At 39.8% G+C, this 26,666-nt stretch overlaps 1 protein-coding gene across 1 annotated transcript; it reads right to left on the minus strand.

Moving 5' to 3' along the window:
- Positions 1-237: 237 nt before the first annotated feature.
- EYE (conserved oligomeric Golgi complex component-related / COG complex component-like protein) lies at positions 238-21,149 on the minus strand. Its single transcript, XM_089141923.1, has 10 exons — positions 20,705-21,149; positions 18,011-18,100; positions 17,798-17,917; positions 17,612-17,713; positions 17,188-17,468; positions 15,054-15,199; positions 12,592-12,790; positions 1,793-2,471; positions 1,072-1,404; positions 238-985 (listed from the first exon to the last, which is right to left on the minus strand). The coding sequence occupies exons 1-10, from the start codon at positions 20,987-20,989 to the stop codon at positions 704-706; spliced, it is 2,517 nt and encodes an 838-aa protein (XP_088998049.1). The 5' UTR covers positions 20,990-21,149; the 3' UTR covers positions 238-703.
- Between the last annotated feature and the right edge of the window lie 5,517 nt (positions 21,150-26,666).

The following is a 26,666-nucleotide window of genomic DNA, read 5'->3' on the forward strand; positions in this document are numbered from 1 at the left end:
TCTGATAAATGATAAACTAGTAAAAAATCGACTGAAGTAGCAGAATCACATTCAATGGAAGCCTTTAAATGCCCTTCATTGTAGTTAACATGATCTCTAATGATACTAATTGAAAGAAAATGATCCATGTAACTGACTCTATTAGTTGAAAAAATACATTTTGTTTGTTATATTTAACAATATATTAAGAACAAGGAAAAATAAATTTGAAAAAAAAGGGGGGGGGGGGGGAAGGAAGACAGAAAAACCCCAAGCAATGTGTGTTGGAACTCAGTCAGGGTCAATAATTGAAGAAGTCACCACCAAATAAAAAGGTTGCACCAAGGCTTCAAACATTGGATTTCAATCGGTCGAATCAAACTGATTCTGAGCCACTGACTACGACCAATTTGAAGTGGAACCGGCATTTGACGTAGTTAAGAATCAACAGAAATCGAAGGTTTTCAATGGAGGACTCTGGAATTGTTTCTCAGAATCTGTTCAATTGACAATCCTCGTTATAGTCATTAGGCTATTCATCAAGGGCACATGATTAGCAGTGAAGCACCATTTCAGCCACAAGGTATGGGTATTTGCTCACACACGCATGTATAAAATATAAAAGATGTTGCAGCTCGACAGTGGAAATTTAGTATCCAAAAAAAGGAAAGGAGTAGAAAAAGAAAATTTTTCCATGACTGCATGTCAAGACAATACTAATGCATCACTGATCCAAAGTTACACGCCGAATCTTGCACACGAGCTGTGCAGTTGGAATATCAAGCTGATTTGCTGCATCTGATCTCAAGAGATCCCGGAGCTGCTCTCTTGGGGTTGAGAGGCAGATTTGATAAGAAGACAGGAATTGAGGAATTGGCATTGATAGAGCTGACAGAACATTACTCAGATACTCAATATCCGCCGATAGCTGTTGGGCTCCACGATCAGTTATGTATTGAATTCCTCGTAACTGCTCCGTGTAAAGTGCTACGGCACCTTCGGCAACCTTTAAACAATATCCGTATACTCTTAGAATTACTATCAGATTGTCTACACAAGATTTAAGAGTGAAAATGGGGGAGCTGGTCTCACCTTGAACATCCATTCAGTTGCAAAGAACTGAGCTTCATCAGTATTGGCATCACTGCTAGAGATGCCTTCGGCAAGTGGCTCCAATTGTTGGGGTAGAGTAAGAAGGTATTCTCCAACACCAGTCACATATGACTGAGGGTAGACACTGAAGCTTGGGAGTGGAAAAGCACTAGGCTCCTCTACGGAAGACCATACAGGCAACCTGGCCACATCACTCAAGCGTTGCCTTACTTTAGATATGAGGACATCATAGACAAGTTCATTAACAGTATCTGCAAAAGCTGCTACTCTCTGAGATGCAACAGGAAGTGCATGAAACCGAGGATCTTTTGACTGCAGACAGAATAAAATGATGTCAACTTATAAAATGAAGAACACTGATGCATTGGGTATTCCACAAGACAGTTTCAAAGGCCAAACTGAAACTAACACAGGCAAATATGAGTAGAATATAAGTAAGATTTACAAATCTTCAGATTTTGTCTAATCAGCCAACACCTGGTGGCATGTTAAGAAGCAGCTTTTACCAAGCATTAAGTATATACAGTATGTCTCAACATTGAAGAAAACATTTACAAATGTACACATGGGACTGCTAATTACACATCTTACGATCAACAAATGGACACGAAAGCTAAATTGAGTGAGAAAAATCAAAGAACATAAAAATTTACCAAGGTAGCATAAATTACAATCTCATGATATAAGGAAAAATATATACCTGATCTAATAAGTTGAAGAGTCTCCTAGATTTTTCAGGAACATTAATAAGCCGCAAAGCTGCCACATCCAAAGATGCCCTTCCTGCCATAGACAGTTCCCCATCTCCACCATCACTAGCCACATGTGATTGGTTCTGATCTGCATTTGAACCAAATACAGAGAGGGACAAACTTGTGCTTAGCCGGGCAAGAGTAGCTCTTAGGGAAGCTTCAAAGACAGAGGATCTGCTGGTTAGACAGTCTGCAACAGTAAGAATCTGTAAAGCTCCTTGAACAATTGACCACTCCTCCTCATCTGAGACTGCATCAACTTTACGGGAGTGGTGAATTCCTTCTTTTCTTTCAGATTCCTTCTTTGATCCAACACCATCAATGGTACTATCTACTCCACAGACAGCTCGCAATGACTTCAATGTTTCTTGCAACACAGAAATATACTGCAACATGATATCATCAAGTGCAAGAATAAGCTCATCTGCCTCAGACCCTCCCGTAAAGCTGATGCATCTCTCTATGGCTGCTTCAAGAAGCACAATGACTTGTGGAATGGATTCTTCCATTCTTCGCACTGTTTCACTGAGTTCAACTCCTTGGTGGCCCACACCACGAGTAACAGCCCCTCTAAGATCTATTTCTGCAATTTCACCTGAAAGGATTGCACGCTCCATTTGCCCATACCTGGAAAAAATTATATACCATCATTATTTAATTATAGAAAAACAGCATGATCTGTAGACATTTTTTTTGGGTTATAGATTTGCTGCCACTGTAGCCGGCCAACATGATGAAATGAAGCAGGAGGGGGGATTGGTAAGGAAGTAGTGGAAAAGAAGAGGTGTAAGGCTGACAAAGTTCTCTCAAAAATAGAAAGTACTAACAGCATAACCCCTTTATCTAAAACCCTCAAAGTTTTAAAAACCAGAATCTGGACATGGGATCAGCACCCATTGGATTGGTAAGGGGGCGTTTGGTTTCGTGTTTCCCTGGAATCTAATTCCAGGGAATCATGAAATTAGAAAAAAAAATCGTGTTTGGTTCAAAGTTGAGTCGGAATCTAGGTTCAGCTGGAATCCACGTTTTACACTAAAAATTGGAATCACTTGGAAACCACCTCAAGAGGTGGTTTCCAAATAGACTCGCCCTTGGGAACCCACATATAAATACGGGTGTTGAATCATATTTTATCGTGAAATCCAGAAAAGGTTCTCGTTCTCGCGAAGTCTCTTCCGTCGCCCAGCTGCTAGGGTTCTCTTGAGTCTCTTCCGTCGCTGAGCTCCATTGTTGGGCTTCTTGAGCTCCAATGCAAGTTTAGTTAAAGGATGCCTCTTCTTGAGCTCCATCGCATACGTTGATCTATGATTTGGCTTCCATTCTTCACTGATCTTCTTCCGTCAGGTTAGTGAAATCTTTTGGTTTTTTCTTCTATTCAGAGTATTCTTATTATGTTTTCATGGTAGATAACGACTCCTTGTCTTCTCGAACTCTGTTTCGCTCTCCTTTCCCCCTCTTCTTCTCTGCTTCCTTTTCTTCTCCACTATTTTGTTCCTTTTTTGAATCGATTGTAATTAACTGCTAATAGTAATTGTTAGATTCTCGGGGAAATGAAGTCCCACGGTTCAGAAGTTATCAACAACTTGCAATATTTTTGTGTTTCATGTTTTCTGGTTTTTATCAGGAATAGATAGTTGATTACGTTATCTTCATTTTTTTTATATTTTTTTTTGTCCATATTTAGTAGAAGGTTTTATTTCTAGTTCACCTTTTTAGTGGGTGTGGTGGATTTCTCCCTAAATTCATAGGTATCTCAATAGTGGAATCAATGGATGGGTGGGCTGCCGGTGATGTTTTCCAACTTAGGTTAGGTTCATATGGGTCGTTTAGGAGACACGAGTTCTCCAATTAGGGTATTGAGATTCTCAAATTTCAAGAACCTGCTGGTTTTTAGACAAGGCCGAAGAAGCTAGATTTGGGGGGATTTTGAAATTCTTTTCTGTCTTTGTTCCTCTACTTCATTTCAATGTGATGTTAAGTTTCAATTTCTGTTTTTCACCAAGAATTTCATGGTACATGCCGGTTGAATTTATCCCTGTCAGACGTTATTTATTGAGGATAGGAATTGTGGAAACTGAAACATCCTTAGAATTCAGATAATTACTCCATTACCTTTTTACGATTTAAAGCTGCTTTTTTTTTTTAAATCTTTGGTACTTCTCACAATTATGTCTTTCCTAATTTTTCAAGTGTTCTTCACCAGAAACAGAGGTATGGTGTTGTTTGCGGGTCTAATTATTCAACTGTACTTTCTTCTTATCAGGTTTGGTCTTTGGTCAGGAGATTCGATCAACCGCAGAAGTATAAACCATTTATCAGCAGGTGCGTTGCGCAGGGAAACTTTACAAACATGATTTATATTCTTTTACCTGTGTAGGCCATTTCTCTATGAAGTTGCTTGATATTTGTTGGATGGAAAGGATAATTGGGTGTGGTTATGTGGCTTTCTGTTTCAAGTTATTCTGAGTGGACAGATCTAGTGTGAGATAAAACTAGGTCCTATTATAATAGGTATGTGCTTGAATTACTGTCACATTTTAGTTTTGAATGAAGTTAATGAATTGATGTATATCCATGCTATTAAGTATCCAGATTTGACAATTGATTCAGTTTTTCTGTTGGATTCTAATTCAAACAGTGACACAAGTCCCAATTAGAATTAGATTTTGCAGGGGAGGTTTGAATACTGTGATCTTATATATTTAGTGGAGGAAACGATGGGAACATAAGCTCCATTGTGAAAAGCTGAAACCAAAGTGTTGTTTTGACATTATAGTTATCATCTTGTTTTCCCTTTGACTAGCCATGGTTCATTATTGAAGTTGAGAATTTTGGGGTGTCTTTTTCCATTTTAACTAAGACTGGCTTAATGACTAGGGAGCTGATGAAATAATCCATGATTTGACCCTTTTGTTTGCCATCCTACAATCTACACTAGTTAACTTGCACTTATTCAGCAGTTGCAGGTTTATCAAAGAGGGTTGCTATTGAGAAGGCAGTTGCAGAGAAGGCAGCTGCAGAGAAGGCGGCAGCTGACAAGGCTGAAGGCAACATCGGGGATCTTCTATGTGATGCCATTAATGCAGTCACGGAGATTGACATAGGGACTCGGATGCGTGCAAAAGACTTCTTTTTAAGTCACATCCACCTTGCGGTGCACTAATTTCGGAGAAAAAGGAGGATAGGGCAACCGTCATCAGGTTCTTCTTAGAAAAATATGGCTGATTACCTAGGGCCGTTGAATGATCACAATATTTTGGGGTACAGTCATGTATTTGCAGTTATGTTGATACACTCATGTATTTGGAGGGGTTCTGTTAGGTACCTGAATGAGGTTACTTAACAAGGTGGAATAACTCAAGAAGAAAAACGAGACTTTGAATAAAAGTTGAATAAGAAACAATATAATCTACCAGCAGTAGGTGATTCCTACGGCTACCCAAGAGCAATGGCTCTCACATAAACTTCTCTCTATATCCTTTCTACTCATCCTCCCCCCTATTTATAGCAATTACATTCCTATCGAATTAATTAACAAAATCAGCCTACTTCGAGTAGGACTCTTCAAAAGAAACCTAACTGTAATGTAACTCTAACCTAGATGTATTATGACTCTTGACTCTCTAAATCTAATTCTAATAACCTTAACGCGAGGACTCTTCATGCTTCAAATTTGCCACCGCTCAATGCACTAGGACTCGCTGAAACGACGACTCTCTTCACTCTTCAAACTCGCAATCGTTTCCTTGGGAGTGCTTTCCTTGTCGAATATAGACTCTTGATATCGTGGGCTTATCAATACTCCCTCCAAAGTTTCACCTTGTCCTCAAGGTGAAAATCTGGAAAGTGGGACCGTATTTCAGCATAAGATTCCCAGTATTTTCACAAGGCGGCAATCCTTTCCATTGAATCAAAACCTCCAGCAACCCTGAGTAGAGACGAATGTTGAGCAGGCTTCGGGTGTGAGCTGCAACTCGCCATTTCCCGCAAACAAGTTGGGCGGCTGCGGCTTAATGTGCTGCCCTGCTCGCTTAACCGTGAAACGTGAACACCGGGTGGATCCGTGAATCATCGTAAACGAGACGATAGGCGACGGTCCCACCGGCTCAATGATCTGGTACGGCCCATAGTAGCGATGGCTGAGTTTCTCATTGGGCCGTTTGGCGAGTTTCTGAAGCGATAAGGTTGTAGCTTAAGAAAACTTCATCCCCCACTTGATAATGCACTTCCCTACGCTTTGAATCCGCGGAATTGCACATCCTATCTTGGGCCACCCGCAGATTTGTTTTGAGATCCTCCAACACCCGATTGCGCTTTCGGAGGAACACATCAACCTCATCCACTTTAGATCGACCATCCTCCCAACACGGAGAGGGGGTCTCGTCCATACACAACCCGAAAGGGAGTCATTTTTGTGGCTGAATGAAACGTCGTATTGAACCAATATTCGGCCCACGGTAACCAATTAATCCAGTCCTTCGGTTGGCGAGCGCAAAACATCGTAGGTAATTTCAAGGCTGCGATTTACCACCTCTCGTTTGACCATCCGTTTGAGGATGGTAGGCACCGCTGAACTTGAGGTTGGTACCCGCTAATTTAAAAGCTCCATCCAAAAATTACTAAGGAAGACACGATCTCGATCGGAGACGATGGTTCGAGGAACCCATGCAGCGGATAACCTCCTTGCTGAACGAGATAGCCACATCCTTGGCGGAATAAGGGTGTGAAAGAGCGATGAAATGCGCGTACTTGGATAGCCGGTCAACTACAACAAGCACGGTATCTCCACTCTTAGTCCTGGGTAACCCACCAATAAAATCCATGCTAATGTCTTCCCAAATGCGATCTGGAATTGGTAGTGGTTGAAGGAGTCCAGTGGGTTTCATGGCTTGATATTTACTCCGCCGACAAGCATCACAACTAGCCACAAATTCGAGGACAGCAGCCTTCATTCCTACCCGATACCACATGCTAATCGCCCGTAAGTCCTCAAAACCCCGAATGCCCACCGAATGGGGTAGAATGATACTCAAGTAATTTGGGAATTAATGGTGACCCATCGGGGATGACTAACCGATTCTTATAGAGTAAGGTGCCCTTTTGAGCCGGTAGTCGGGTAGTCCTGGGATCCCTTCAGAAGGCTTGAACGATCTTCCGGTAACGGTCCGAGGCGTGTACCGCTGTATCTAGTCCCTCACTTTCCCGCCAAGTTGCCGTTGTCATCGAATAAAGTCGCTTATCATCCCGCGACCTTCGGAGAGAGCATCGGCGGCTTTGTTTTGCTACCCGGACGATACAATATCTCAAAATCAAATCCCAAAAGTTTCAAGACCCACTTTTGTTGATCAGAGCCACAATGCGTTGTTCCGAAATATTTCAGACTTTTCTGATCCGTTCGTACTTTGAAATGTCTCCCCATCAAGTAATGACGCCATTTTTGAATGGCAAGTACTATTGCCATTAGTTCTTTCTCATGTATGACTTGGTTTGTGCGCGAGGGACAACACTTGGCTCCGGAGGGCAATGGGATGGCCCTCTTGCATCAAAACCGCACCCAGCCCAAAACCAAGCATCGCCTCTACCAAAAACTCTTTCGTGAAATCGCGTCACCAATACCGGCGGCGGTTGTCATGGCTGTCTTGAGGGCATTAAACGCCGCCGTTGCCTCGTTACCCCACCGAAATGCATCTTTCTTCAATAAGTTTGTGAGTGGAGCGGCAATTTTACCATAATTTCGGACGAATCTGCGGTAATACCCGGTTAATCCTAAAACCCTCGCAAGGCTTTAAGATTGGCAGGTTGGGGCCACTCCACCATGCACTTAATCTTCCGTGGGTCCGCCGTGACTCCGCTTTAGATATGATATGTCCTAAATACTCCAGCAGCAACCCCAAACATGCATTTTTTCGGTTGACTACAAGGTGGTGTCAGAGAAGTATAAAGGTGGTTCGCAAATGGGCCACATGTTCCTCCATGGTCTTGCTATACACCAAAATATCGTCAAAGAACACCAAAATAAATTTTCGCAAGTGTTCTCGAAATACCTCATGCATTAGTGATTGAAATGTGGCGGAGCATTCGAGAGCCCAAACGGCATCACCGGGAACTCGTAATGCCCATTATGTGTACGAAAAGCCGTCTTTTCTTCATCACCTTCCGTCATGTCTAATTTGGTGGTATCCTCGCTTTCAAATCAGCTTGGTAAACACCGTGGCTCCGCCTAGCTCATCCAACAGTTCACCAATTGCGGGAATGGGAAACTTGTCGGAACTCGTGAGTTTATTCAGTGGCACGATAGTCCACGCAGAAACGCCATCCGCCATCCTTCTTTCGAACCAACAAGATCGGATCGGAGTAAGGACTCACACTAGGTCGTACCAATCCCGCTCGTTAACATTTCCTCGTACCAATCTTTCGACCTCGTTCTTTTGAGAATGTGGGTAACGATAGGGTCGAATATTAGGTGGGTTACTCCTCTCGCTAACCGTATCCGGTGGTCTTGCTTCCTTCTTGGCGGCGCTCAGCTTGGTTCAGCAAATAATCGAGCAAAGTCGCTTAATAAATGTGACACCGTCGTACTCTCTTGTACTCTCATATCATCTCCGACGGGATGCCGAGGTTGTAGCCAGATCCATCACCACCGCTTGAACCGACCGTAGCACACTCTTCAATGTTGTTTCTAATCGCAGCAAGGTTGGATCCCCATTTAGTTTCACGGGTCGTCCCCGCCACTCAAAGCTCATGGTTCTCAGCGCCACCATCGCGCACTTCCCCTAGTGTCCCAGCCATTCTACGCCCAAGATTATATCAATGCTACCCAAATTGAAAGGGTAAAAATTTTGCACAAAGACCTCGCCGCCTAGCTGAATCGGAATCGTCGACAAATCCCCGTACCTTTGCTAATCGTCCCATCGCCCAAAGCAACCTGAAATTTTGTTTTCGGATTTCCAATCCCAACGGCTCCACCAACTCTCGAGCGACGAAATTGTGCGTTGCTCCACAATCGATCGTAATGATGACTTCATAGCCATTTATTTGTCCCGTTAGTTTCGGTGTGTGGTGAATCGATCCCCACCAAAGAGGTATGCGAGAGTTCCGTCTCAAGCACCGGCTCCATATCGTCATCATTGATCACTCCTTCCGCCGCAACTTCGGACTATCATCGTCGTGGAGTACAGACCTTAGTTGCTTCGAGGGCATCGATGGCCTTTGGAGTATGGGCCGCACACCGAAACATACCCCTTTGTCCATTTTATCTTTGATTTCTTCCCGGGATAACCAACGTGAGCGTCCCGAGCTCCCCGTCGCAGCCGTAGTTGCGTCGAGATTGTGAAGAGGAAGACGCGGGTTCACTTATTTGGTTTGGCCGAACCGAACCGTTAAGCTTTGGTTCATTCCGGTTCCCCGAACCGTATTGGTTCCTTTAATATTGGTGTTGGGTGGGCTGGAGTTAATAACACGTGAGGTTAGATTTTGGGCTGATTGAGTGGGTCAGCCAAAAGAGGTTTCTTATTTTTCCCCACTCCATTTTTGTCCTCCACGGCTTGGGCTGGTCCATTATTTGGCCCAAATTGGTGAGCCCAAATAATCGAACTTCAGCCCTTACTTCTTCATTTAAACCAGCGAAAAACACCCCCTTCAACCATTCTCCATCTACCGCCTCCGCTGCTGCGCTAATTTCTCAAACCCTTCTCTATATGCGCAAACGTTCCACTTTGCTTGTGATTAATCAATGCTTCTTGGGGAGTCTTCAGTGTGCTGAGTTAAATCGATAGATCATTGATTCTTTCAAGTTTCTCCATGATGACAATGGCTGCTGCGCTTCTCGGAAGCGTATCCATCCTAGTGCGCACCTTCAAAACAAAGGGTTGCGCTCGGTTTCTCTTCATCGCCGAGTTTGTCGATCAGTACCTTTCAGCTCGTGCGATCCATCCCATCGGATCTTCCCCGTGAAAATTGGCATCTCAAGATGTCTAGGAAGGAAGTCTCTGGTTTCTCCGGTTCGTGTCGCTTGCTGTAACTGAACTCCATCGGTTCTAGTCACCTCCGGCATTAAGGTATGCATCTCTCGCTGATTTTCCTTGCGATAACTGAACCTTAATTCATCTCTAAATTCGCATTGGCCTTTTCTCCTTTCTCATGTTTTGTGCTAGGAGTCCCACTTGACCTTGAATCTCTTTCACGATACTTTCCAATTCCTCTACCCTCTCGCTCCATTCGACTCTTGACCATTCCCCTAGAATCGTGGCTCGTGCCATTTGTTAGGTACCGAATGAGGTTACTAACAGGTGGAATAACTCAAGAAGAAAACGAGACTTTGAATAAAAGTTGAATAAGAAACAATATAATCTCCGCGGGTGATTCCCGGCTACCCAAGAGCAATGGCTCTCACATAAACTTCTCTCATATCCTTTCTACTCATCCTCCCCCTATTTATAGCAATTACATTCCTATCGAATTAATTAACAAAATCAGCCTACTTGTGGACTCTTCAAAAGAAACCTACCGTAATGTACTCAACCTAGATGTTTTGCTCTGCTCTCAAATCTAATTCTAATAACCTTACGCGAGGACTCTTCTGCTTCAAATTTGCCCCCCATGCCTGGCTCGCTGCGCAGGACTCCCCCCTCCCCCCGCCCCCCTGGCTCCTTGGGGGGGGTGTCTTTGGTGGTTTTGGGGCTTTTTTTTGAGGGGGTTTTCGGGGTCTTTTGTCTAATTTTATTGAGATGTTTAAAATGAGTTATGTTAACTGGTATATGGCACAATCCTTTTTTAATTGTGTCATTCATTAATGATAAGCTCTTATCTTCCCTTCATGGTGTGAAGAAATCTTTTGTGCTTGATTAAGAAAACCCTTGTGTTACCAGGTAGATTTGTTGTTGATCCATTCGAAACCATTACAGGTTGTTTGTGCTTTTATTCTTGTATTGGTTCTGTTGAATATATCTTCTAAATTTTGCCATTAACAAGTAAGTTCAGACCTTGAGTTTTTTATACAAGTTCCTACTCTGCCTACACTTCACATGTTACATGCTTTATAGTTAGATGCCTCATTCAAACGAAATCTGAAAAGTAGGAAATGTGGATGTGCTTTCTTAATTGCAGCTACTGTTCATATTTCATATTTTCTGTGTTTTTGTTTCAAGATGATGCACTTAAACATGATATGCTCTCATATAGTGGTGAAAGGAAATATTGAGAAAATATCTAGTCTTATGTTGCAGTCTGGGCAATCCAAGCCAAACCTAGGGAAAACACTTTACTGTTAACGCCAGCTAGATCTTGGTTGAAGGAAGAACCTAAACACAAATTGGGTTCAACTCCAACACAAGTCAGTTGATTTTGCTGAAGTTAATGTATGTATAAAGGGAAGAATTGGATTACCAACGTAATTGTTTTCTAATCCTGGTTGGTTCTATTTGTTTGCCATTTGTATCCAATTAGAGCTAGCCACTTAAGTTTAATAAGTTAATGTTTTTTTCTTGAATAAACTGAATGTGGAAACTGAATCCCATGCAAGTGAACTTAAGCCTAATTTTCAGATATAGGTGGGTAAATATTGGTTTAGTGTATTAATATGTTCTTGTTGGTGGGTCATCGTTAACAACTGTACTGAGTTGGAAGTTGGAACATATAACTGGGTGAAAATAGAATTAATGTTTAATTGCTGATATTTAATCTTGACCAAAAATGTGTCTCAATAATTTCATGGCTGATGTATTGAATTTTGTAAATTATTGTTATGCTCTTTGGTTAATCAAATAAAATAACAAAACAGATTCACTTTCAGAATCAGGGTAACCAAATGCTAATTCTGACAGATTCACTTTCAGAATCAGGGTAACCAAATGCTGATTCTGACAAGTGATGTCAGAATCAGGGTAACCAAACACGATTGTTTTTCGAAATATGACTCTACAGAATCTAATTCCACAGACTCATGATTCTCTAGAAACATGATTCTGAACCTGATTCAACAGAATTGTGGAACCAAACGCCCCCTAAGATTATCTGCAGTGCTAGAAATTGGAATCAGTAGATGCAAAAAATTTCAAAAATCTGTGGCTCTTTTTATTCAAAAGAATTTGCCACAAGAGATATGTTTGCCACAAGAGATATGTTTCATTGAATCTTTCGCTATGTACCTACTTAAAAAAGGGGATCCGCCACAAATGTAGATATTCATGGCTGATTCACTAACAGGTTGCATAAACTAGCATTAACTGGAAACAGAGTCAGATATTCCGATTTGAATCAGCCAATTTTGATGATTCAGACCCAATTTCTGAAACCATGGTCCCTATGCACATCAAGCAGCTAAAGATGATAAGGACATCATCACCTTTTAAAGAAGTGAAATTTGAGCACATACATTTATCAAAATGTAATTAGTGATGCTAACACAATCAGGTAAACATGGTCTCAGCACTCTTCAATCTAATCCAGTTATTCCCAAATTCCCATTGCCCGATATGGTAAGATCATTATTAGACATCATCATAGAGAACAGAAGCATTCATTAGACTTGTCAATCTCAAGAAGTGTGCCAAGCTGAGAATTGCATGTTGAGAAAAAAAAATAACAGTGCAACTGTGCAACAATGCAACTGTTTTAACTCAACTTCCGTAGACACAAGGGATTTACAGGTCATTCATCTGACAAATTTCTGAAGTGTTCATAACAACCTGAAAGTCATTTTGTAACTAAACCAACAAGATAGATGACACTGCTTGATTTATGTGTTTACCTCTGTTTATATGATTCATAAGGTGAATAGACAGCCTTCAGTGTGTCCAATAAAATCTGAAGATTAGATTCCGAAAACAAGTGTTGAATATTCCTTGCAAAAGCACCAGTCATGTTGTGCAGCTCGATGAGTGCCTCAAGGTGCTTAGTCTGAATCTTAGTACCCTTTGGCATATCCCCAGGCAAGATATCCAGTATACCTGGAAAGCAAAAACATAAAGACAATATTCAGTTTATAAGACGAGAACTCATATTTATAATTCACTACTAGATCATTACCAAACAAAAAATGGCAAAATCCTAGGTGGGAGGAACAAAGAACAAACAAGATTCCTATAATCAGAAATACAAGCAACGCAAGCAAGTTTTAATCATGAATCCATCTTAAGTACATAGCATTAAACATAGAAAAGGTCACTGAATCGACATGCGAAAATGAACCATTGAAACAAAGTGCAGGAAACAAAGTCTGCAAATATACCTTGATTGAGTATAGGGTTGTGGTACCCTATACAGAGATGTTTAAGAATTTGTTCTTTTTCTGTTCTTTCAGGCTTTAGTTCTTCCCAGTCCACCCATTAAATAACATGTATCTAGTTAGAGAACTATATGCATAGCATTTTTACATCTAAACAACAGCTAATTGTCATATTAGTCAGATTGGTCAACCAGTTTCAATTCCAGAACATATCAAGCAGCTTCACCAAGAGGTCCATGGTCATGCATTGCCATGGATTTTTACTTTTAATTTTTTCCCAGAATAAATGATGAGGGAACTCATTTCAATTCAAAGAATGAAGACTCAATCACTGCATCACCAAAACATATATAGATCCCAAAGGGCCCTTTAAGGATTCAGAGTTCAACGTTCAACTTATAGCACAAGGTTTCTTTAAGCTCATCTTGTTCGGAACCTACCATTTGTCTAAACCATAGAAAAAAATTCGAGGGAAACTCAAGTTTCAACCAGGTGAAAATGGGAAACCTAGGTGGGAAACTGAGAAATTTCGAAGAAACTTAGGATTTTCTTGTGCAAGTTTCAACAGGTTTTATGGAGTATTTTAGGGTGGGACTCTGCATTTAAACTAATTAGAGTATAAAGAACACATTAGTTGTTGCTAAAAAAATCAATGTAGATATGTCATTTAATGTACATAACATCAGTGTAGAGTTGTCCAAGAAGTACATTATAAACTTAACTACTTAAGTACATAACATTCAATATATAATTTCTAACTTCAAAACATCAAATACAAAGTAACTGACAATAAAAGGAAAGTACAACTCAGTGCCAAGAGGAGTGCCTCGGTGGATCCATCCTGTGAGCTGAGTATTACTATGCCAATAACATCCTCTCCTCCAACTAACGAACATATAGACATCCCATTACATTTTATGCCTATGGTGGTCAAGGTAATCGATAACTATAACTTTATAAGTCTGGTCATCAACATGCCTAAGATAACTAGTCAGAGGGAATACGCAATTTGAATAAGGAAGTCCTGATGTAGGGGGCATTTGTCGTGGTATTTGGGGAAACATGAAAGAAACAAAAAAAATTGAAAATTTGGGAAAGCTACAACACTTGCAATAAAGTCTCAGGTTTCCATGAAATTTCCCAAGTTTACACAAAATTTCCCATGTTTCCACGAAATTTCCCATGTTTTCCACAAGATTTGGGAATTTTTTTTTTCTCATGAACCAGCTGGTCCAGCCGTTGACCAAGTTTGGGAATTTCAACAAGTCTCAAGTTTCCATGAATTTCCCGTTTCACAAAATTTCCCAGTTTCCACGAAATTTCCCAAATTTCAACAATTTCGATTGAAACTTGGGATTTTTTTGGGTCCCCTAATTTTTCGTTTTGAGGTTCCCAAAATGGGAAATTTCAGTCAAAATTTCGCAAGTTTCGACCGAATTTTGTTCTATGGTCTAAACCATGTGTATACTAATAGCCTCTTTTACAGATGGATGTCACGGAATTCAAGGTTAGGAAATAAACTAATAAACAGAATTTCGAATCATCAACATCTTGGCAACACTGATAGTTTGATACTATAAGGCTTGATACTATTATGGCCACATTATATTTGTCAATTCAGAAGCTTTGAATAGCTTCAGTATCTCCAAAAAGGGAAAAAAACATGCTGGTCTAGAATTTCCTGCGTTACACTATCTTCTTGAGAGTTGAAACATCAAACTATACAAGAAGATGCTATTCCTTGAAGTTACCTTGGCAAAAGAAACTGTGTTTGGGATTGTCCAGTGTCCCACAATATGTCCCACAATAGATAATTTAAGCTCCTTAATGATAAGGGGGTTTGCAGAAACCTTTATAGTAAAAAATAATACAATTGAAGATACATCACATATGAGTATATGACATGTTCTATCGTATTCATCACATCATGCCAGAACAAAGTTTGACATCAAAAGAAACACTCCAAAATATGTCTAAGATCCAACCTTTAGCCAATGCTTTTGTCTCAGGAACAACTTCTCCAGTTGCAAGGTTAATGCGAGAAACAAAGCTTGCACCCAAAGTCGTCATTGCCTCAATCAGAAGCTTTGGGACAAGTTCTCCATAATCATCAGGAAATGCAGTCATACACCTGTGTACCAAGGTACCAAGCTAAACGCTTAGGTTCCATAATCAATTAGTAAATCTTTTACCACCTCCAATGCATGGCAATTGCAGTTTGACAACAATACTAATAAGCCAAAAAAAAAAAAAGAATATGTAAACTGACCTCAACTAGAACATTAATATAGGAGATGAGTAAAATCTTATTGAAGATGCACATGAAAAAAGGACATGATTCATGAGCAATAATGAATGAATATGAATTGTAAGCATCACATAGTTAAAGCTTTAGCTATCAACTCTATTCAAAGCCATCGTTATCGTCAACCCTAATCCATGCTCTTTTTCCTCACCCACTTGCTCTTCTAGCATCTCCCATACGAATACCATCAATTCTGCTTTTGATCACATTTAGAGCTCTCTGCTGCATATTTCCATGCCATCTCAGACAATTTTCTCTCAACTTATCATGTACCAGAGCTTCTAACCCTTCCCAGAATGCAGGAGCCGAGTGCAGTGAGTACATCCCTTTCATTTTTCAGATCATGCAACAGAGCTACTCTAAATTTACCTCTCATTTCTTCATTATTTATTCTAGCTTTTTAAGTTCTATCACTCATCTATTTAAAGATCTTTATCTTAGCTAAAGTAGTCCTGTTTACATATTGTTTCATTACTGTCCAACATTTAACTCATTCATAATTGCTGGTGTATTTTACTCGTGCCATTTCCTTTTGATTTGGTTCAATTATAAATAAAGTTGATCCAAAGGATGATGTTTCCAAAGAATTAAGATAGGGTGGCTGAAGTGGAGAGGTGCATCCAGAGTCTTATGTGATTGACGTATTGCTTTAAAGCTCAAATGAAAATTATATAGGACCATCGTATGATCAGTGTGTGGTGCAGAGTGTTGGGCTATTAAGAAGCATCAAATAGATAAGGTCAATGTAGCAAAGATGAGGATGCTAGCAAAGATGAGGATGCTAAGATGGATAAGTGGCAAAACTAGGAAGGATAAGATGAAGAATGATCATACTAGAGCTAGTCCGGGAGTAGCTCCGATTAGTGATAAGCTACGAGAAAGTCATTTGAGGTGGCATGGAGACGTTCAATAAAGGTCTGTAAATGCCCCTTTACAAAGAAGTGATTTAATCTAGATTGAAAGAATTAGAAGAGCCAAGGGCAAACCTAAGATAGCCTTTAGAAAAGTGGTGAGGAAGGATTTGCATAGCTTAGGCCTTGTATCATTGTATCTAGTATGGCCTCAAACAAAGCCGATTGGAAAGCAAGAATCCATGTAGCCAACCCCATTTTGTTGGGACAGGGCTTCTTGTTGTTGTATTTCCTTTTGATTTCTACTAAAATGCACAAACACTCCAAAACCACCTCTCCAGTACATGAACCTAATTCTATGTGCAACATCATCCTTTCTTTTTCTATTCTTCCTCCCCTCCCCCCCCCCAACCCCCCCCCCCCCAAAAAAAAAAAACCTGCTCTTTCTTTTTGTAATTGAACCTCCTGATAACATGTATTGCCCAAAAACCTCTAACAAGCACAAGCATCTCAATTTCATCCTAATTAGTGCATCGCAATTTCATCACAGCTTTAGTAGCAGATCTGAAGTCTGAATATCCAAAGTATCAGTTGGCAACCACTACATAAAAGATATTGTATGGGAAACAATGCTTTGTAGCCCAACACTAACACTAAAAAATGAGTACTGAAAATACAACACCAGAAATAAAAGACCTTTTCTTCTTTCTAATGCGTATACAGAAAATCATGTGCCATTCCTCATTTTTCCCAAAAAAAGAAAAGAAAATCAGATTTATTGACTGGAATGAAAATCATTTTCCCGTAATATGTTTTGAGATATTAAGACTGACATTGTAAACTCAAAATATTTATGAAAGAGAACACCATGCAAAGAAGCAGCCAACCTCATCAGATTTTAAATTCCTAACTACAATAAAAAATGAAAACTGAAAAGACAGAACTGACAAGGATAAAACATACCACTTCCATTCTTGTTCAAGGTAGAGTAATACTTCATCATAGAAACTCGGCAACCAACTGGAAAAAGAAAGAGGGGACAGCCTTGATGATGAGTCCTGAATACTAGGTAGTCTTTCACTATCATGCTTTTCGCTTGCAAGCTTATTAGATCGCTGCCTGGAGTCAAAATCTTCCCAGAGTTGTTTTATTGGCTTTAAGTGAACTTTAGTATAATGCAGTTCTAAAGACTTGAACCTTCCAATACGAATTAGGATTTTCCGTAAATTTTGGACAGCATCAACCTGTGAAATAGCAATTGTAGGAGAACATCAAAACTTAGGCATAGACGCCAACCAAATTTGGAGTTAAAAATGGATACGTGTAAAAGGTCAAAAGCAAGTAGAACAATACCACACTCCAAAAACAAAAAAAAGTAGCACAATACCTTGCGATTGGATAAAGCATCATAAAGACGAGGCTGGACCATTCCTTCTAGCCTATCCTCCAAGACTTCAAGCTGCTTTCTAACATTAGCAAACTCAGCAACCTGAAGGTACAATTCTACATTAGTTTTACTTAAGAAGCCTGAAGAATACAAAATAAATTACATAAATGAGGACTAATACATCACCTCACCAACAGCAGATAAGCAGTGTCTCATATTAGCCAAAGTTTCAGCAGCACGAGGAAGATCACCACTCGCAAACACATCTTCCACACTAGCACTTAACTGAGTTAATCCAGCAGCATCCTGTTCTTATAATAAAGTAGCGTTAAAAAAAATATAAAATTCCATCCGTTGAATTATTAAAGTGTCTGGAATCAGTTCCAAAACCATTACTACCTGCAATGTCTCATATGCAGCTTCCATCCTCTGCTTGACTGTATCAACTTTTGCAAGGGCAGCTATAGATTCAGCTGAGGAGCCCTCTGCCTGTAGTTGAAAGAAGCACACACAAACAGAGGAAAAATATGTACTGTTATTTTCATTCTTTTACCATCAAGAGTAGATATCAATAATGAACAAGCCAAGAACCAACAATCTAACTTGAGAAAAATGAAACATCATTTAATCAGTGTTCCCCAGCAACTAAAACTTTATTAGGGACAGCATAGCATAAATAAATATCACCCTGTCAGAGAATGACGCAACGTACAAATGCGAAAAATACACAAATGAAATAACGAGGGAGGCAATTCCTGTACACAGTAGATTGGTTATGTTATATCTAAGAAACAATTTTCCATCCGAACAATTGCATTGCTCCAGTTATTCCATACAAAGTCTGCCCCAAAACTTGTTGGGTAACAAAACTAACTTGACATGGTGGACCTTTCAGTGATAAGAATGGACCGATATATCACCGACACTCCTTTCCTTTATAAAATAAAAAGAATATTATGAAAAGAGATACAAAAAAAGAAATAAATAAAAGAAACACTGACCAGTTTCAACAACATTTCTTATTTTTATAGAATTCTAATGCAGACAGAGATCCTAGACTCACCAGCTCTACCAAATCATATCCGAGACGCAACAGAAAAACATTTACTGCAATTTATGCTTAAACTATCTGATGTGAACCAGACCAAGGGCCTAGGGTTGCAGCTGAGTACCCTACGGCCCTGAAGGAAAAATGCATTGGGAGCGTTTTGGTAATTCAGACTGCACTAAACAACTCCAGTTAGGGTTAATTGGATTCAGCATGTTAGTAGGAGTCCAGTTCTATTCTTGTTTTGGTATTTGATTTAGTTTTGTTTAAGTTATGAAAGAGTCATAGCTTAGTTAGGAGTCCCACTTGGAGAAGGATTGCTCTAGTCATAGTCCAAATTCTACCAGTAGAGTAGTCCTACTCTAGATATGCAATTTGAATCACCCTAGATTGAGATAAGTGAGAGTCCTCAGTAGGATGGGAGTCATGAGTAAAATAGAAGTCCTAGTTTATTTTGTTTTCCAATTTGATTCATAGTAAGAAACCTTCAATGCAAGCCTATAAAAAATAACCCCACTCTTGTACACAACACAAGTTTTGATCATTGAATAAACATTGCTTGTAGGAGAACCGATTGGAGTCGTGGGCTTCCAAGGAGAAAGCCTTCGGCTACTTAGTGTTTTCTGATTTTGCTGCACTTCCTCAACCTCTCGCTTCTATTACAAGTAAAATTCCCACCCCTACCCCTACCCCCTACTCTGCTCCCCATCAAGGCCCTCTTCCTCCCCCATCCCTAGCCTACGGGACACTCTTCTCCCCACCCCTAACCCTAATCTCTTCATTCCCCATCGCATCTTCCCCCTCCCCCACCTTTTCTTTTCTTGCATCAACCCCATTGCTTTTTCTTAACTTCAAAACTCTAGATCCCTTTTCCCCTACCCAAATCCCACTCCCTTTAGGATTCACCATCCCCTTCCCTACCCTAAACTTCAACCCCACCCTAGCCGTAATCACCCCACCCCAAAACCCTAATTTCTGAAATTCTCCTTCCCCAAAGCCCTAGATCCTGCATCTCCCAAGTCCCAATTCCTTCCACCAAATCCCCTAAACGTTTAGGATCCTCTTCCCTCCCTTCCCCACGCACTAAATCCCACTTGGGAACCCTAACTAACCCTAGAAACCCAAATTTTCCCAACCCTAGATTGGAGTTTCAATTTGAATTTCAAATTACAGCCAGGTTAAGATTTGAAATTTAAAAAACCTAAGGCTTCTAACCCTAGTCAAACCCTGAATTTCCATTCTTAAAAGCCTAAGACACCCTAACAGACCCTGATCCCACAACCACAGGTTTGAGGAACACTAAATTTTACTGCTGAATTCACTTTATCAATCCTTTAACTGGCCCTCAATTTGGGGGTTACATCACCATTATTGTCCAAGAATACTGGTCACTTGAGTTAAAACTCCAACAAATGTTACAGGACATCACAATGAACGGAGCAAACAAAATCAAAACCTAGTATTGCTTCAAAATCCAAAAAAACTAGTATTGCTATACCATGGTTTTAATAATTTAGAATACCAGATGGAATTTAATTGTTTGATATCCTTGCCATTCGGTACTTCAGATCTTACAAGTTATCTTAAAACATTATTTCAGTGTCCTCAACCATTGTCAATTACACACTTGTCATCCTCAATTTACTAATATGCTATATAGACTGAATTATTAATTGCCATCTTCCAAGCCTCGTCACTGCATTATGGATTCAGATCTCCAGTCTACCAAAAAAAAAGAACTCAGATCTATAGAAGGATCTCCATATAATTTGTCACACGCATCAGAAGTAACAGTTGTATTCAATTCCAGAGTGCAGATATATTAAATTTTATTTGGTTATTCGTAGATTTGGATTATAAAAATCCATTAACCAAAAAATGCTTAGGCATCAAGAAGTTCCGTTCCCGAAGTTTTCCAGCATTTTAAGTAAGTTCTCAACCCCTAAGGATCTAGTTTTCCCCAGTCAAAGCGATAACCAGCAAAAACTCAGGAACATCCAAGAACGAAAGAAGAAAAAAAAAGTGTAACAGATGGTTGTGGAGACCTTTTTGAGCTTGAGAAGAATGCCAGAGACTGAATTGCGGAGAGAAATGGCGTCATCACGGAGGCGAATGACATCCCGTCCAGCACGGGGAACTCGAAGAAGAGCGGCGCCGCTCTGTTCTTCTAGAGACACAGCGATCTCTTCGGACATCATCTGCAACTTCATCTCAAGATCCGCTAAGTGCTTCTCCACTGGATCTTGAGGGTGCCTGGTTTGGCTTGCTGCATTAATCCATTTCTTCGCATCGAATTTCTCCTCAGAGAACGCTCCCAGATCGATCATCATCTTTTCAGCTCCCTTGAATTGCACTCACAAACTCACGACTTCAATTCGCCATGACAAACAATGGAGTTACCTGGTACCTGCAATTGCCCAAGGATCCAACTCAACGTCATTAGCCTTCAGCAGAGGAACTTGAGACCATTGTAGTCTTACGGACTGGATTATGGATAATATCCAAACCCGGTGCCGTTTGTAACTATCCAAACGGACCAATATGTGGGGAAATTTTTTCTAGTCCATTTTGTTTTTTTTTTTTTTGGTAAAACATTTTGTGAGAAATTGACCATCCATCTCTTTGTACATGTATGACATGTATTTTAATATCACATAATATCACATGAAATGGTTGAAATACTTTTAGGGCCTATTTGGTTACATGAATCCAGAGATTTGGTATAAATCTCTGGATTTATGAATGTGAGATTTATACCTGTTTGGTTATAAAAATCTCTAGATTCATGAAATCTAAAGATTCATCTTTTTACACTAAAAACGTGAATTTATAGATTTATGAATATGGGGTGAAATCCAAAGATTTCATCTTATACTATAATAACGTTAAATATTTGCGCATTTACGAAAATTACAGGTGAATCCAAAGATTTCATTCCACATATTCAATTAACCAAACAGTTAATTTTATAAATTATGACTCCAAAAATGTGAAATCTATAGACTTGAAATCTCTAGATATTTGAAATCTTTAGACTTATAAAACCAAACAGGCCCTTATATAATATGACTTGTAAATAGACCTCAACCTTTTGATATAATGTTGAGACACATGTCACATATCTACAAGAAAATGGATGGTCCATTTATAATGGTCCCTAAACAGTGTCACGCTTAAAGCTCGAGCGGAGTCCCAACTCCCAACTCAAGTCGCAAGTCGCAACCATCAAATGAGGAGTTGGGATCTTCTATCATCTATTGGGGGTAGAGGATTGTACTCTCTCATATCTTTTTAATGCACGTTCAAAGAGGGGGCCTACCTCTATATATTAATATAGTGGACCATAGGTACTCAGAGGTGGATCCTCCCACCTAAACATGCAGTGAAGTGTGAGGGAGGAGCAGCTTGGGTAGTGCTCTATTGTCCATAATATGAGAGACCAATAGGTGTGAGTACTATTTTGCCGAGAATGATCCCTGTGACAGAGGAGCTTCAACTTGATATAAATTTCCTTTTTGTTGCTCTCCAATTCTTTGTTTGAGAGGGGACGCTAGGGAGAAGGTTTCTTTGCTTATGTATTTCTTTCTTCTATAATATAATATGAAGAAAATCCGGACTCTCAAATGAGAATTTAGTGAATTGGTTACATTTTTTTTTAGCAAATATGATAGGTATATGAGCAAATTGTATTGGCACTCCAAAATGGAGGCCTTAAAGTACTGACACTCACTTTATATTTAAAAGCATAAAGACCCTAAAATTAGATTTTTATTGGATATATTTGTCAAATTTATTACTGAAAATAGTTTAATCAGCTTATTTTCAAAAATAAGCTCATAACGGATTTTACAAGTTGGTTTGGGTTCAGGCTAGTTTCGGGACAAACGGTTCGGGCTAGCGGGCCACACACAAGCTGGCCCGGCCCAGCCCGAACCATTGCGGGCTGAAATTGTTCAGCCCAAACACAGCCCATTAAGCTTCGATTCGGGCCGGTCTGGGCTATAACGGGCTGGTTCAGTCCGGTTTTAACGGTTCGGATTAGGTTTTGACACCCTTAGATATATTTGTCAAATTTATTACTGAAAATAGTTTAATCAACTTATTTTCAAAAATATCCCAATAATAAACTGTGTCTGAAAATTTTCAATGAAAAATTAAACAAATATATTCAATGAAAATTCAATTTTGGAGTCTCTGTGTTTTTTAAACATCAAGTGGGGTGTCAGTGCTTTAAGGCCTCCATTTTAGAGTACCAGTGTAATTTGCTCTAAATATATTAGACGCCCCAAACGGGGGGTTCCACAGAAGTCTGTGACATAAAGGGTGGTGGAGACCACCAAACACAATTCAAACCAACCTTTCTAACTTACTAAACCAAATAATCAGCTTGGGAGTTACCAGACCTCATTACATCTTTCCAGATTCCCTCGCAAACCCAATCAAGGGATTGAACACGCCCATTAAGGGCAGAAATAGCCACTTGGCTGTCCGAGTAGATAATCAAATGAGAGATGTTTAAAGATAAAGCTACTAATAAAGAGTGATGAATTGCCTCAAATACTAAAGCTAAAGCAGAAAAACCAAAAGAAGCCACAGATTTCGCCATCACGAAGCCTCCGCCCAGATCCCAAGCTATACAAGCACGTCCACCTCGCTTAGAAGATGCATCTGACGACCCGTCACAAAAAAAATCTATGGCACAGGTCCACAGATATAGGAGCTGGACATTAATTTGGTCTATCCTGTGGTGAAGCAACCTGCAAAACATCAAGAATAAGATTAAGCTCATTTAATGTCTTTTCAAGCCGAATCATAGAGGAACTCAAAGATGGTGTAACCCCTGAAAAATAAAGCTGTTTGGATCATTCCAAATTATCCAAATAACTGAATAAAAGCACCTCACATAAAGTGAAACCAACCAAGTTGGTTGGAAATACCAAATCTGGCATTTATAAGATTTATCCAAACTTTAAGAGTTTCTCCTCAGAACTCTTCACTATCAGTTCTTAACACAGAAGCCTTCCAACATGCTGAAGCTCTCAGCATGAGAGCAATGAAATAATAAATGAGGTAAATATTCCACATGAGACAAACACATAAAGAGTAGAGGTGTGAATGAGCTATTCTTAGCAAAAAGATTCTTATTATGAGGTACTGCACCATGAGCCACTGTCCAGGCAAAATTTTTAATCTTTGGAAGGGTATTAATTCTCCATAAGTCATTCTAAAGGATGGTTCACATTGTCTTGAAGTTTTAAGTACCCTGCCAAGAAGAAGATAATTGAACTTTTCCATTTTTTGAAAACTTCCAAATCCAATCGTCTTTTGTCAACAAAGACAATATTGGAATGGGTGACAAAAGCCGACTGGAATGGTCATTATAGCCGTCCTCTAATGAGCAGGAAAGGCCTCTCAATATGTTAATATTCCATGTTTTGGTAGGCCAATACATTAAGTCATAAACCAGTTGAGGGGCAATTGGATTATTTAAATGCAATTGAGGTGGAAGTCCAGGAATCCAAGGATTGGTATAAATATGAGAATCCATACGGTTTGCCCTCCCACTTATGTAATCCCAACTTCAGTACCTCCTAACCAGCTAAAATGCTTCTCCCCACCAGGGATCCCTAGGTTGTATAGCAAATAAAAAATAAGTGTGGAAAATACTTTGCTTTCATAGTACGAGCTCAGAGAGAATCTGTGAAATCCCCCATATTTTTAACCATTTAGGACTAGAAACTCGGGATTCAAGCCGGCGACAATTGTGAGCTATTCAAGTCGAGCCCGAAGGTTTAGATATGGACCCAATGTTAGTGGATGACCTTAGTGATGACTCGACATCTCTCCTAGAGTGTAAAAGGAGAGAGAAGGCCAATCACGATGGGATTAAAAGGCAATTTTGGCACGTCCAGAAACGGATGATGGAGAATCCAAATGACAAGATAAATATACCCAAACGTAGATATTTGAGAGAGCTTTCATTCAAGCCAAGAATCACCAAAATCAAACCTTGATTTAGGGGTCAACCAAGGGCCGTTCGATCGGACCAATTGACCAGTCTGGGTCAATTGCCCACCCCCAATTTTGGGGCAATTTCGGGAATTTGAATTTAAAACCCTATTTTAAGCCTTTACACGCATTTTCTAATGCTAAAGTGGGGCTGAAGCTTGGAGAGGAGGAGAAACCAAGGAGAATCTCAGATTCCATCCACATGAAGACGCGTCGAGACTTAGATCATCGTGGAATCGTTGAGAAATGTGAGTGTTCTTCAACCTCTTTTTTCTAAACCTAGAATAAGGGGGTTTTCTTCATTATGAATAATAGATTTCAGTAGTTGGGGTATAATGAATGCATTGAATGCTTGCAATTAGTTCTATTCATGTTTCCCTTAGTTTGGAAGTTGTTCGTGTGATTCGTTGTGTACGATTTCACATTTTGCCTCTCAGAGATACCCGCGAGAGCAAAATTTGGGGTTTTTCTATTTAGACTAAATTGAGAAAATTTGATGACACTTTAAGACCCTATTATTATTAATTAGAAGTCCCCCAAAGTCTCATTTCGATTCTATTTCGAATTGGAGGTGAAATAAGGATTTTTATCGAAACTGGATTGAGAATGGCGGGTTTGAAGCCATTCGACAGATTGTGTCTGAGAAGTGTAATGTTGGGCTTCTTTTGAACCCCCATTTAATTCCCAATAAATGCTTATTATTTCTTTTATGTGATTAGGGCTATTTTGAGTATAATCACCGACTCTTGAGTATGAAATCTGGGACTTTGGAGAACAAAACCCAAATTGAAAGGTGAGGAATAAACTAATCATGTATTGCATGTTAGTATTGTTATTTCAAATTCATTAATGATATCTTGCTTTATTTCGATAACTATTATTATACAATTATGTGTGACTTTGCGAGAACGAAAGGTAAGGATATGTGAATGATTCTTTTTCTTTCTTTTAGAATCTTATTGATGATATGAGAATGAATGGGGTTGGCTTGATACTTGTTCCTCTTATTTCTATTTATCAACTAGGGTTGTGGGTTCGCCCATTACCCTAGTGACCTTATGTAAATGCATCTAAACCTAGGTACAGGAATGCTAGGTGTCTAGAAGTGTTGGGCTAGACAACCCTATGAGTGCTAATACCCTTCCCGTAGGGGTATTGAAGCCTGTTAACCCGTGATAGCAGTGGATGGGTCCAAAGATATCAAGCAGGTTCACTTTCAACATAGAATGGTAGGGTTGCATATAATAAATAAGGGTTCCTGAGCGCTCAAGACCGGTAACCAACCTGTGAGAGGACATAGAGAGCATCATGTGCATTATATGTGGATGACCATTGAGTTAAAAAATGGAATCCAACAGATGCCTCCCGTTAAGGTACCATTCATAAGTGGGAAGGTTATCGAAACCAAAAGGGCACTAGGCATGAGGTGAGCTAGATATTTGGACCATATGTAGTACGAGACTATATGACCTTGCATTGGGCTTAGAGTTATCCTTAACAAGTGCCGAATCTCATGCCAAACGGTGATGTGAGAGAGTGTTGACTTATACCCCAACCATGGCTTGACATGACTTTACCCAATGACAGCGAAGAACCCAATAGATGTCTCTTATTGAGGAAGAGTGACTGAGACCGCCCAAAGGAGATTGGTGTTTAACTTAATGTGTGTCTACCATGGAGACTTCATGATAGAGTTAGTTGCATAACATCATAATCATGCATTTATTATATTAATGTCATTACTTACATTATCACCTTATGATTATGATGTGGAAATTATGATCGAATGCATGACATGAATGTTTAGTTGACCTCACTGAGTTCTCTGGAACTCATTTCTTTATATGTGTATGTCCTTTAGATTTTTCTACAGATTATGAGAACTCCTTTCAAATGGAGTATCCGTTGCTGGGAGACTATTTAGAGGGAGTGACGGGAGAAGAAGTGAAAGCGCATGAAGCTTCGTGCTCGTGCCTGGACTGCTTCTATAGAGCTAGC

The sequence above is a fragment of the Hakea prostrata genome, chromosome 1, assembly GCF_041222555.1.
Source record: "Hakea prostrata isolate BN-2017 chromosome 1, UWA_Hpros_2, whole genome shotgun sequence".
Lineage (NCBI taxonomy): Eukaryota > Viridiplantae > Streptophyta > Magnoliopsida > Proteales > Proteaceae > Hakea > Hakea prostrata.